Consider the following 13,630-nt stretch of genomic DNA (forward strand, 5'->3'; position numbering starts at 1 on the left):
TCTACTGCATAAAAGCTACCCCAGCTGGATGTCTTCTGATCCACGTATGAAGCCTCCGTTTTTAATAACGCCTCTTCTGGAGACATACAGAAGTGCTTGCTGTATGTGATGGTCCCAGAACACTTCTGAGATTATTGCGTCTCCACAGCAGCAGTGACAAGCAGCTTGACTGGGTGAAGAGCAGGAGCCCAGGCAATGACCATTTCAGAGCAAATGATAACTCAGTGGAGGGATGGCAACTTCAATCAAGGATGCCAAGCATAATGTTAGCCTCATCGCTGTGTCCTGATATGAGCAACTGCGTGACAGATTGGGGCCTTTCAGTTTGAAGGACAAGGCCCCGGGTTCCACCACCCGAGCCACACACGCTGGTTTCAAGGGTTAGCATTCCCATCACTATCTGTCCACAGCTCTCTGTGACAAGATCGTGAATTTCAGGTTCACCTCTGGCTTCTTTTCCTGGCTACTCTCTTTGCTAATGTATAGCCTGGTTTCCATTCTAGTCTGAGCCATGCTGACATCTTGAAGCCTATTTTCAGCCAATTGGCCTACGGAGTCTACAGAAATTGCCTTAAATCAATGTTTACCAACATGACACACAGAATATGAATTTCATGAACAAGGAGGTCTTGTGATAAAATAATTTTGGGAAAAGCCACATTAAATAAAGTGAAAGATGTTTCTTTGCTATAATACACCTCTATCTGCAACAACATGGATGGACCTTGAGGATATTATGCTAAGTGAAGCAAGTCAGATAGAGAAAGACAAAAACTGCATGATCTCACTTATATGTGGAATCAAAAACAAAAACAAAAACAAAAAACAAGCCCATAGATAAGCTCATAGATACAGAGAACAGATTGATGGTAGGTCAAAGGGCATAAACTTCCAGTTGTAAAATAAATAAGTCATAGGAATGTAATATACAGCATGCTGATTATAGTTAATAATACTGTGTCATACATTTGAAAGTTGCTAAGATACACCCAAGAAGCTCCACAAACTCCAAGCAAGATAAACTCAAAGATATCAACACCTAAACGACATTATAGCCAAACCGGCAAAAGCCAAAGGCAAAGAAAATGTTGAAAGTAGCAACAGAAAAGCAACTCAACACGTACACAGGAAACTCAGTAAGTTTCACAGATGATTTCACGTCAGAAACCAGAGACATGAAGCCAGTGGGATGACATATTCAAACTGCTAAAAGAAAAAGAGTGTCAACCAAGAATTCTATATCCAGCAAAACTATCCTTCAAACAGAAGAAAACAATTAAGTCATTCCTAGGTAAACAAAAACTTCAAGAATCTGTTGCTAGTAGACCTTTCCTGCAAGCAATATTGAAAGGATTCCATTAGGCTGAAATGAAAGAACTCTAGAGAGTAACTTAAATCCACACAGTGAAGTAAAAAGCACTGATAAAGTTAACTATATGTATAAATAGAAAAGACATTATAGACATAATTTTGATTGTAAAAACAAGAAGTTTGCTAAGAGAGTAGCTTTAAAAGTTCTCATCACAGGAAAAACATTTTTTTGGAACTGTGTATGTTGATGGATGTTAACTAGGCTCATTGTGGTGATCATTTCACAATATATACAAATATTGAACCATTATGCTGTACATTTGAAACTAGTATACTGATGTATGTCAGTTGTACCCCAATAAAAATGACACCTCTGAACTTTCAGATGCTAATATGTTCTGAGACCCTCCCAGAGTGAGACACAGTAGATAGCACCTCCTAATCTTATTTATCTGCAGAACCATTTGTCAGCAAAGAGTCTCAAGGTGCACGTGCCCTGCAGAACATACTCGGAGAAACACCAGTGATAATACTCTTTGTAATTAACTAGGAATCATACTAAAAGTATAATAATAAAAGCTAACACCTATTAAATGCTTACTATATGCCAGGCACCTTTTTAAGTCCTTTACATGTGTTAATATATTTAATCCTCCTAACAACCCTGTGATATTGGTACTATCATTACTATTTCCATTTTTCAGATGACGGAGCGGAGGCACAGAGAAGTTAAGAGATTTGCCTAAGGTCCTAAGTAGGCAGGTTAGTGAGTAGAGGAGCTGGAACTGAACCTAGGCAGTCCGGCGCCCACATAAATTAATGTCCAATGGTAGAATTTCAGACACTGTAATCAGCTGGCAGTGGGAGAGATCCTGAGAGGAGACTTGCATGGCAAACCTCCAATCACAGTAAATCCAAACCTGCATGCTCCTAAATTAGGGTTCATAGGCCTCTCCAACATACCACGGAGGACATGGCTGGTGAACTGTACCCTTGATTCAGTTTCTTCACTAAATTGTGTTACATCGTGCATGCATACTCTTCCATTACACCAAAGTCATCCTGCAGACAGCACCATTACCAATAAAAACAGTACTATGTAAGGACCATCAGCTCTGGATTGACCAAATGGCAATTTGAGAAATGGCCTCTCCTGTGTTTTCAAAGCATTGATCTCTTGCTCTCCAGCTCAGAGGCCAAAACCAAGGGACTGTTTTCCTCTAATGTGACGCAAAGTTTTCTATCCCCACACCTCTACTTTGCTTGAGAACTGCCAAAGACATGTCCTACCCTCTCCCATTTCCTCTCCTTGTTCAGAAGGATGATCACCAGTTTCGGGTGCATCTGGTAGCCATCTTCACTGAAGGACAGATTTCTCCCCTCAAAAGTGACATTGATCAGATACCTGTAGAGATAAAATAAAAGAAGGTTAAAAGTACGAAGAAGGTATGCCAAGGACATGAGATTTGGGAAGACAGAGAGACAGGTGCATGAAGACAGACATACATACAGCTATCCAGACACCACTGTGAAGCTCGGTACCCTTTGGGCTACCGTTTGATTATTCAGTAGAGTCAGACAAGTTTCCATGTAATAGGAATAATGTGAAAATATGCTTTAAAAATTTAAAATAAGGGCACTGGGTTTGAACTTAGTCTGTAGCTATGACTGAGCAAATTACTCAGCCTTTTCAACATTTTTTTTTCACCATCTGCAAAACATGAGGTAATGAAGAAACCTACTTGATTAGTTTTGTAAGGCTTAAGTGAGATGGCTTACCATGGGGTCTGGTGCATAGTAAACCCTCATTATGTGTTAGCAATTATTATTCAAAAAAGGAGGTGGTTTAAAGGGCAGAGGTGGTAGAGACAAAGTGGGAGTGAGCCAAGAGGATTTTTTGCTAAGAAAGGTTGCAGTTTAGGGTCTCTCTGCTTCTCAGAGATACAGGCACACACTTTCCAACTCTCGTGAAGATCCAGCTCAGCCCACACTTCCGACTGTTGCAAAATGAGTCCAGCAGTCTCTGGTCCCACAAGATGCATCTGGAAACCAGGGCTATGGCACTTTGTAGAGTGAACAGAAAATAGCAGGGCAGTGGGGTGGGGAGGAGAGAAAGACATTGCACACGATGCTGTAGGTACAGGACTGGAAATTAACAGAAACTTTGGGAATAACTAGAGTCAGACCAATAGAACTGTCTTCCTCCTCAACACCTGCACCCCAAGCTCACCCCATTCCCCCGCCAGCTGCTCTGATCTGAAGTTCCCTCCCTGGGAATTCCCACAGGCATGCTCATTACAACCGCATTAGTGCAACTGTGCTGATGGTAATTAATGTCCCTTTACCACAATGGCTCAAGGAGTCAATAATGATTAGCTCTGTGTTCACATGACATGCTGCTCTGGAGCCTGGGGCCCGAAACAAGTCTCTGCTAAGAAGCAAAGGGTATCACGTGATTGCCCTGAGTGTTCCAAAGGGTCTTCAAAGCTTTGACCAACAAGGGTGTCACACTACACTCGAGGGGAGCAGAATGTGCAGGAGGCAATGGAAAGGTCCCTCTTTCAAGCCTTCTCATTCAATGAAACCGGGAGACTCTTCTTTGATTCTTCCAGGTCACATTACTTAAGCAACAAGGTTGCTGGGATGCATGTCCTTCAGACAATTCTAAAGATGGCTAGGCATCTGAACCAAGTCCTTCTGGACCACTTCTCACTCCAAGAGCTGCCTGAGATTTCTCAACCCGTCACTCCTGGGTCAAACGCAATTAAGAACACGGACCTCAAAAGATTCCTAGAATCTCAAGATTGGAAGAGACCTTCAAAATCAATTAGCCTACTTGCTTCTTAAAGTTTATGCTTCCCCTCTACAGCATCACAAAATTAGCTCTTCTTGAATACCTCCACGGACGGGGAGCTTATCACTGTATGCCTTACCCTCAAGATAGCTATCTCACTGTTGGGCTGATCTTTTTCACTTAGAGCTGAAATCTGCTCCCCACAACCCCCAAGTCCTGGTCTCCTCCTTAGATATCATACAGTCTTAGTCTAATGCTGCTTCCACACGGGAGCTCTTCAAGTATTTGAAGATATTTATCATGTATTCCTTAGAAAATAAATTCTAATCTTTGAAGAAACTTTAGAATCATTTACTTCTATAATCATTATTTTCTTTTTTTAATTGTAATGTAATCAGTTTATAATGTGTCAATTTCTGGTGACAGTGTAATAGTTCAGTTATACATATGCATACATACTTGTTTTCATTATAGATTACTATGGGATATTGTATATAGTTCCCTAGTTCTGTAATTTTAACTTGAAAGATAAGAGAAGTGAAGCACAGAGAAGTTAAATTATTTGCCCAGTGTCCCATAGCTAATTGGGAGCAGAAATAACATTTAAAGGGCCGTTCCCAATCCCATAAGCTCTCTACCACACCACCCTGATTCTTACATTGTGCGACATCAGCTTGAATATCTCTGGGTCCTTCACGTATCATAAGCTATGGCTCCAGATCCCTCCCTCTGTCCCCTTGGCCGCTCTCTCTGGACACTTGCAATCGGTAAAGCGTAGCATCCCTAGTTCAGCTCAGGGCTCCATGCTCTATGCTGCTCCTTGTCTCAGCTCAGGGCTGCTTGCTCAGGCCCATCACTAGTCAGAAGGTAATACTCAGGTCTCCTGCAGTTCACAACTTCAATGCTCCAACCCAAGTCCCATATAATTCATTTCAGGGAAGGTAATAGCAAAAGTACGAGACAAAATATTTTAAACCAACAAACCAGAGTCTAAGCACCCAACATAATTAACTTGGAAAATGTGTTCTTACTACAATAATACTGCATCGTTTAGAACAATTTCCAGAAGTCTTCAGAGAAGGCATATGAGACACATAAACAAATTAGTCACACCTCTTTTTGGGAAGAAAGCAAGAGGGGGAGTGGGGAGAAGGAAGGAAGGGAGGAAGGAAAGAAGGGAGGAAGGGGAAAGAAAGAGAAAAAGAAGGAGGAAGGGAAGGAGGGAGGGAGAGAGGAAAAGAGGGAAAGAAGGAGGGAGACAGGGAAATAAATTCTCCGGCTTAAGCAGCCTCCTTTTCACCAGACATGGCTCTGAATAATTCTGACTTTATCTAAAACACCACTAAGAATATTTCAAAGAAAGTGTCCATTTCAGAAGGCAATTATAAAAGAAAAGTTCCAAAAATAATTTAAGTAATAAGCAGCATGAATGGAATAGAGCCTCTCCAGATGACTTCTTTGACGGGGACAGAACTGAATTGAGTGTGCAAGTTGAGACATTCAAGCTCTGAGAAAATAAAACCACATTCATGTGCAATGACTCTGGAGTTAAACTGCTTTAGTCACTCCTGCCTGAGATCCTTTTGATTTTCCTTGTACATTTTTCTCTTCCTGGGATGCTCACCTTCCTCCAGCTCTACACGTTTATTTTATTCCATGTTGGCATTTCTCATGTTTTATTTATCAAAAGCATTAATAAAACATTATGCCAATACACAACATACTCTTCTCCAAAGCACCCTTTAATCATTCACATCCTTCAGCTGTGTACAGATTAATCATTCACATTGTGTTTTTTTGAGTAATTCCCTGCGATGTGCCAACATTTAGCTATTAGTGAGGAGCTTGCAAATATACCCCTGCCTTGAACAAGGATGCCCTCTGAATAACAGAACAGACCAATCCAGTCATTGGTAATGAAGAGTGTGAAAAAAATAATTGGGAGTGTGGTCACTTCCAGACATGTGACCTTGGCACCTGAACCCGAGTTTTTCCTCTTTAACACGGAAAGACCACTTTACCTCCAGCTTTTATCAGATAAGGCTGTGATGCCGATCACAAGAAATGAGGGGTAGAAAAACTGTGTAAAATATGATACAAACATAAGGTTATATAACAGGAAACATTCAGAAAACAAGAATACATTAGCATGATTTGAGTATCCAAAGGCAAGAAACTTGCCTCATTTTGGACCTCAGTGAGTAGAAGTGTGATGATTATGCTTAACAAGACCGAATTATCAATGGAACACATTGGAGGAATGGAAATTGCATTCCACATACAGAGGATAAACTAGGTTAAATGATCATATTAATCAATTTAACTTTCCATTTTAACTTTTTCACTTTGTCAATTGTGAATATTCATTAAAACCTCAAAGCTTCCATATATAAATCCTCAGTAAAGGATTAAGATACAAGATTAAGACATGCCACAGCTATTCGGTTCTTATCCTCAAGTATGCCGTTAGAAGTGGCAGCCAAATTCTGAAGCTCTGCGCATAAGACTCTGGTCCCCTGGAAGGCCAGCAAGGTCTGGCATACAAAAAATATTGCTTAATTTGTCTCTGGGATGTAGAAAGGGGTCCAGGATGCTACCCGACTTTCCAAGGTGCCCGTTCAGGACTGGAGTGCAAGCTTCCTGATTTCAAGCTCTGCGTTCTTTTTTGTTGTTACATCACCAAGCCAAGTGAAATCAGGTTTGCGGAGCCCCGGATGTGCCTCTTGGCATTCTCACATCGCGCGCCTGGACTACGGAGATCCCTAATACAGACTGTGAGGAAGGAGCCCCACCTCACTTCCTGCCTGACCCCTGCGGGTTGAGAGCGTCTTAGGCCCCTGATAGGCTCAGAGCCAACATACTCGGTGCGTACGGCCAAAGTCATCCTCCTCTGGTTTAACGGGGTCAAGCTGAGGTAAAAAGCCCTTGTGCCTCTCTGACTTTGACCATGCCACTCGGAGCTTCTCTGCTGCAATGATGTAGCAGCGTGCCCTGTGTGGAAGGCATCCGAAAGAGCTCTGCCAGAATTTCCCCAGCTAGCCAAGAGCTCTGGCACGCAGTCCTCATTCTGCCCTCCCTGTTTTCACAAGGCACAGATTTTTTTTTCTTTTACTAATGTCTTTTAATGTGGTGATAAGAGAGAAGTCTCTCCTCTCAGGCAATCTTTTGATTTTCAGACAAAACAGATGAAGTCCAGAGGGTTCTGTAGCTTTACCAAGACCAGATGACAGGGCTGGGCAGAGGGTCTGGGTGTCCTCACCCCTTGTCCGGCGTTCCTCCTGCTCAGCACCACACCTCCAAAACGGTGGAGTTTTCATTGCTCTCAACTTCCATTCTCCCGTTATTCAGAGCAAAGTAATAAAGGAACACGGTTCTAGGCTGGTGACTTGAATTCTTGACCCCTTTGTTTACAGTTTTCTAGCTCTGAAAACCCGTAACTCTCTATCACTGTGTCTGCTGTGTCAGCTCCCGCACCTATGAAACAGACTGCTTCAGACCATCTCACTTGTCTGATGAGGGACGCAAAGGGCTCCTCGGAGATGCTCTCCATCTCGACATGCCCTCTGATTAACACTATGGCTGTTACGTTGCTGAACTCCGTCATCTAAATGACAAAACTACCGATCTTTGGTCTCTTTTTAACAGTTACTATTTCATGTGCACGTTTCCTCTTGACATAGTAGAAACGATTTCCCACAGGACTAGAAATAGTGGGCTTTAAAACATTTAAAAGCTACTTAACTAGATACTAGTATTGGGAGAAAGCAGCAAAAAATATTTAAAACTTAGATGCTCAGTGTTATGGTCTGGAAGCCTAAATAGAAATTTCTGACTTTTCCCCAACATAGAAATTTATATTTATCAAAATGAATAAAAAATGACCAAGCCAGGATAATGTGGTCAGTGTGGCAGGCCATGGTCTGGGGACCACACCCAGAAGAAGTATCTCATAAGTAAGGTATCCTACACTCAAATGAATGACATAGACAATGCCCTCAAATGCCGGTAGAAAGAGAATAAGGAGGCAGAAAAAATAAGTTAATTGAAGAGGAAGGGAACACAGTGTGTACCACACACAAACTCTGTCACCAGCAGCAGCGGCAGCGGGCAGGGTGCCTGGCACTTAAGCAGGAGGACACTGCAGTCAGACCACTTCTGTTCAAACCCTAGATCCACCAGGTCCTAGGTTATGTGACAATGTTTTCAAGGTACGTTAACTATTTTATTCTGGCCAACAATGGTTTTCTTTTTAAGGAAAAAAGATTTAAAGAAGTTTTAAAGGTTTCCCTTGACATACAATGTCATATATAAAAATACTAACCCATGCTTTTGAACAGAATAATTAGAAATGCCAGTTTTCTAGGCTGTCAAGTGCAGTCCTTTTCTCTTATTTTTGCAAAATGATACTTGGTCGAGAACCACAGGAAAAAAATAATTTAAAGAGTAGATTGTAATATTAATATATAATTACTTGAGCCAAGTTAAAAATAGTCTGTCTTCCAGTGGATTAAACATTTTCTCTGAAGGGGTGTTTATATCATCAATTTATTTTACAAACCATTCTTTACAAATCATAAATGCTTCATGTTCGGGCCAGTCCGTATCTCAGTTACTTAAACTCTAAATTCGTAGTGTTAAATCAATGAGACATAAAAGTGTCCTGAAGACTGACTGACATAGATCTAACTTGCTTCCTCTCTCCTGCTGGTGGCGAGGGCTGTGGCCCCTCGGAAGTCGGGGCTGAGGGGCAAACGGGGATGCGCCAACTCGCCGCCCATGACAGTGAAGAAGCCTCCTCAGGCCCCTTGGCCTGGCAGTGGAAGATTTCTGAGAGCTGTTACCGGATTCTGTCTCGCGACTGAATGCCATGAATCCGTTTTATCAGAAATGAAAGAAAATAGAGGGGCATTGTTGAGAGTCACCCACCAATCTCTGCTCCAACGTGAGGCAGAAAATGTTTCACCTTCCTCCAGAAAGACGGTAAGCCAGTGAGCCCCGGGGGCTCTGCCACCAGCTGCGATGGCCCGATCACTACCCCTCACCCTCATATCCGTACCCGTACACCAAGCGGGGTCAGTGTGGCAGGCCCTGGCCAGGGCACAGGTCTCTGGACTGTTCCATTTGAGACCAAACCCAGGAGCTGGCACTCATTAGTAAAATACCTACACGTGAATGACTGAAAAGGCCCAGACAATGCCTCGAAATGCTCAGTGATGAGGAGTGAATAGAAAGAAAATAAAAGGGAGAAACAGAATGTGTTAAGTGAAGGTGAAAGGAATGCAGTATGTATTAAACACACACACACACACACACACATGCCCCCAAACACCACCACCAACAGGCTGTGCAGCGGGGTGTGCAGAGCAAGGACACTGCAGTCGGGCCACTCTGCTCAGGTCCTTGATCGGCCAGTTCTGAAGCTGTGTGATCCCGTAAATAATTAACCTCCCTTTGCCTCAGTTTCTTCACCATAAAAATATGAATAATAATAGTACTTGTCTCTGAGGCCTGTTGTGAGGGCTACATGATGCGGTGCACGTAGAGGACTTAGAACTATTCTACCGCACCCAGACATAGTGAGCCTTAAGTTTTAGCTGCTGTTATTGTTGTTATTATTATGACTACCTTTAAAAAAAAATATTGCCTGGATAGCAAGAATGTTAGCGTTTGCAGGGACTTCTGGATCACGGTTCGACCTTCCATATTTAAAGCCTGGGAAGATGCCGCCTCTTTTGGCGTGCTAAGTTCAGAGTCTGGGTCTCCCAATTCCCGGATCTCTGCTTTTCTGTAACAGCACATCTCCACCCACTCCCACAGTCCCCCAGCTGCTAAGGCCTGGGGACACTTGCGCTTTCTCCTATGCCCAGTGCCCCTGTGAGGCGCTTCGCAGGGGGAAGCACTTAACCACGCCGCTTCAGTGTAAAGCCGCTTCCTGAGGAAGGCAAACGATGAGCTCATGTCTCCACACTTTTTAGTCTAGAATAAGTGGCTCCTTAAAATGGCCCCCATTCTGACCTCCCAGATCCCTGACTGGACCACTATGTAATTCTTTTTAAAATTCCTTTGGAGGGGGCCTGCTTCTGCTTGTGGGTCCCTTAGGGAACTGGCAACGCCAATTAATCAAGTGTGCTGAGCACTGAAGCTGGTTCTCACTTAGGGAACTGGGCACAGAACTCAGAGATGGAAAAGGAATTCCTCCTTGTCCTCAGGCCCTTGGCCCCTAGTCACCGATGCTCAGGGGAAATACAGGCTAGGGTACTACGGGAAAGCCAGTTATCAGAGGCAGTTAGAAAGGCGAAACTCCCCAGTGGGAAGGAATCAAGTAACTCTTCTGGATAATGTTATTGCTGCAGGATTTTTTTTTTTCATTTTAAGTTTATGTTTTCACATTGCACATAAGTTAAAATCCCTTTCTTTTTCAAAAGCGCTGAATCAAATTCCTCTTCTCTTCCACAGATTATGTGCTCAGTATATTGGGATGTAGCCCGGCTATCAAAATGAAGCAGTGGGACGTTCCACTGGAGGAAATGCCAAGGCAAGTCAAAGGCTAGCTGACCACTGAGCACGTCGGTGTTTATTCTTTACGCCTACTAATAATTTTAAGGTGAAGGCTTGCCTTTCTAACATCCACTTTACTCACGAGCTGGCAACTCTGCTCAGGGGCTGTGCCAAAACCAGCCAAACAATGACTGGCAAAGATTTCTCTAGGATACTCAACTTTGACCAGGACACTTCTCTTTCTTGTGAATGTTCAGACTTAACTGAAACAAACTCCAGTCATACATACCCAAGAAGCCTGCGGTCAAGAATCCAAAGTGACCTGGGCATGATATTGAGGGAAAAGGATACGGAGGATTGTTCTGCCATCGCAGTTGCTCTCTGCTCTCTCCTCTCTCTTAAGTGGCCGATGAAACCAACACACTGCCAATACCTGCAGACACATGGCACCTACCTGCTCTGCAACGACAATATGCTTAGTTTCACAAGTCCCCCAACAGCTCTCCTGAAGGGTGGCAAAGAGGTAAACAAATGAAATTAGTGGGATGGCTTCTTTTACAAGGACGGGCAGGGAAAGTCATGAAGAATTGTCATCCATGGAAGAAGGGGGTTATGATTTCGTCTTCCAGTAACGGTTGATAAAAATCTTCAAGTGGAGATTTCTAGAAGCAATTATATTGAACGGGAGGGAAAGAGTGTCAAAAAAGGGAGGGATATTCCAGGGGTAGGGAGGTGGCTTCCAATAGACAGGGGACTCGGGGTGCTTGGGTGAAGATGATGTCCTTCTGGGAGATGGGTGTCTCATAATTACATCATGCTACAGATGCAAGACAGAGAGGGGGGTGGTGGAGGCTGTTGACTCATTCAAGAACACATCTCTGTCTTCAGAAAATGCAGTCATGAACCACACCTGCCACAAGGATAAAGCCCTTTCACACAGGAAATGAAATGATTTATTGAGTCTAGGGTCCAAGGGAAGATCAGGGGAATGAAACACGGATGCATCTCAGACGCAATGTACAACACGCTGCGGGAGAAGAAAGCAAGCTGTCAGGAAAGCTAGTTAGCAACAATGACTTTGCTGAGGTGGCTCCTGTATCCCAGTGTGCAGAACAGCTTTCTGGGGCTACACTTCCATGAGAGGACCCACCCCTATAAGTGTGGTTGGGTTTGAAGGCGCAGGAAATGTATACTAGTCCGTAGTAAAAGGGGTATCAGGGGCCTGAAAACAGTGAGACCAAACATGTATCTTATCAAGGAGAATACACCAAGATGGGAACTTTGATGCAAAAGTGCTGGTCAAAGGTTATCAGTCAAACACAGCCTATGTTCCTATAGTTTCTGTAAGTGTCGCTCTAAACCACAGGACTTTGAAGCACAGTTCCTAGGCCAGGTTAGAGTAGAGAGGTCAGGGGGAAAGAGATCAAACTTGTTTATTTAACTAATTTTAGTTAGTTACTTGGTTAAAGACATCCACTGATCTTTCCCAATATTCTAACATGGCTTGACCCTTGAGTCAGAATTTGAAGCGAGGTAAGGGCAAGCGCTTATTTAAGCCCAACTCCATTTCCCTCTTTCCCGGTCGGTCCTCAAGAGGACAGCGCCGTGAACTCCAACTGCATCCTCCCAGGGAGGCTGAAAGGAACATGTAATCATCTCTCCCTGTTGCACTGTGTGGGGGCTAGAACTCTGCTGCTCCTTCTTTGTCAGGGGATTCTGGCTCGTTCTCTCCCTCTGTAGGTTGATGTTTCCATGGAAACACGCTCTTTATTGCTTCTGAAATTACTGTGCATTTATACCATTAACTCTTTCTTGGCCAAGGAAGGTCACAAAGAGATTTATTTTCCAACTTCTGCAAAGTAATTTTCTACCTTTTTTTTTTTTGACTGCAAACTTAAAAAAAAAAAAAAAAAGTACTTGATGCCAGTCGCCCCGATTTCCTTACCAGCCCTCACTTCTTAACCCTTGCGATTTTGGCTTTTGCCTCTGTCATTCTGCTAAGACTGTTCTTAGGAGGTCACCAGTAACCAAAGTCAAAATAGAATCAGTAGCCTTATCACCTTTCTCCTTGATGTGATGCAGCTTCTAACAGCTGACACACCCACATTTCTGGAACTCTCTTTCCCTTTGTTTGTCGTTTAAAGTAGGATAATTTCTTGGTTCTCCTTATATCTTTCAGGCCAGTTTTCTCTCCTTTTCTGTCCAGTTTTGCTTGGAAATCCCTAATTTGGGAGCACCCCAAGACTCAGGTTTCCACTCCTGTGTTCTCCCTCTGAGACGCATTCACAGCCAAGCACGAACCATCCCCTCCACACGAAGGCCTCCGGAAGCCCCATCTCTTTCCTGACCTTCTGTTTGGTATTTCTGAATGGACCGCTCCACCTGAATGTTCTGGTATCAGGCCAAACGTAACAGGACCAAGTCCAGGCCAGGTTCCCCTGTCTCCCAGTGCTGAGACCACCCCTCTTAGGGTTTAACATTCTGCCACAGCCCTGGCTTCTCCCTCTCTGTCATACTTCCATCTTTACAGCATGCGTGCGAAGGAGAGTAGGCTGGCTGCTCTTGCGAGCTGCATTCTCACAACCAGTCAAATCAGTCAAATCATCATCAGCGGTTATGCATTATGTACAAAACAAACTGATCGAAATTTTTTGCCTCTTTTCAGAGTTCTGTCTCCCCAACATAAATGAATCTCACGGCTTTCTAGCCTGTAAGTGAAATTGCTTAGAAGTCGTGTTTTTGCTCTGGTCACTCAATTAAAAAACCTCTAGCAATGCTGCCATTTACTGGGCACATGTCAGACTCTGTTCCGGATGTTTTACATTATTTTCAATCCTCATAGCAATACTATAAAATGACAGATCATATTATAACGAAAGCCCAAGGCTGGTGGCACTGGAAGTTAATCCCATTCAATCCTGAGTGGTTCTAAAACCCATGTTCCTCCCACTGCTCTGGACAATGCTGTCAAGAGAAGAAATGGTCAGGAGAGAGGGAAACAAAAAAGTCCCGAACTTCTAATATGAT

General features: G+C 43.3%; 1 protein-coding gene across 1 annotated transcript in view; it reads right to left on the reverse strand.

Moving 5' to 3' along the window:
• Positions 1-13,630, reverse strand: part of GRIN2B (glutamate ionotropic receptor NMDA type subunit 2B) — a 388,923-nt gene that overhangs the window by 109,147 nt on the left and 266,146 nt on the right. Inside the window, exon 5 of the mRNA XM_074357384.1 lies at positions 2,602-2,716. Within this exon, the coding sequence (XP_074213485.1) occupies positions 2,602-2,716 (115 nt within the window). The remainder of the gene's footprint in view (positions 1-2,601; positions 2,717-13,630) is intronic.

Source organism: Camelus bactrianus, chromosome 34, assembly GCF_048773025.1.
Source record: "Camelus bactrianus isolate YW-2024 breed Bactrian camel chromosome 34, ASM4877302v1, whole genome shotgun sequence".
NCBI classification, from domain to species: Eukaryota; Metazoa; Chordata; class Mammalia; order Artiodactyla; family Camelidae; genus Camelus; species Camelus bactrianus.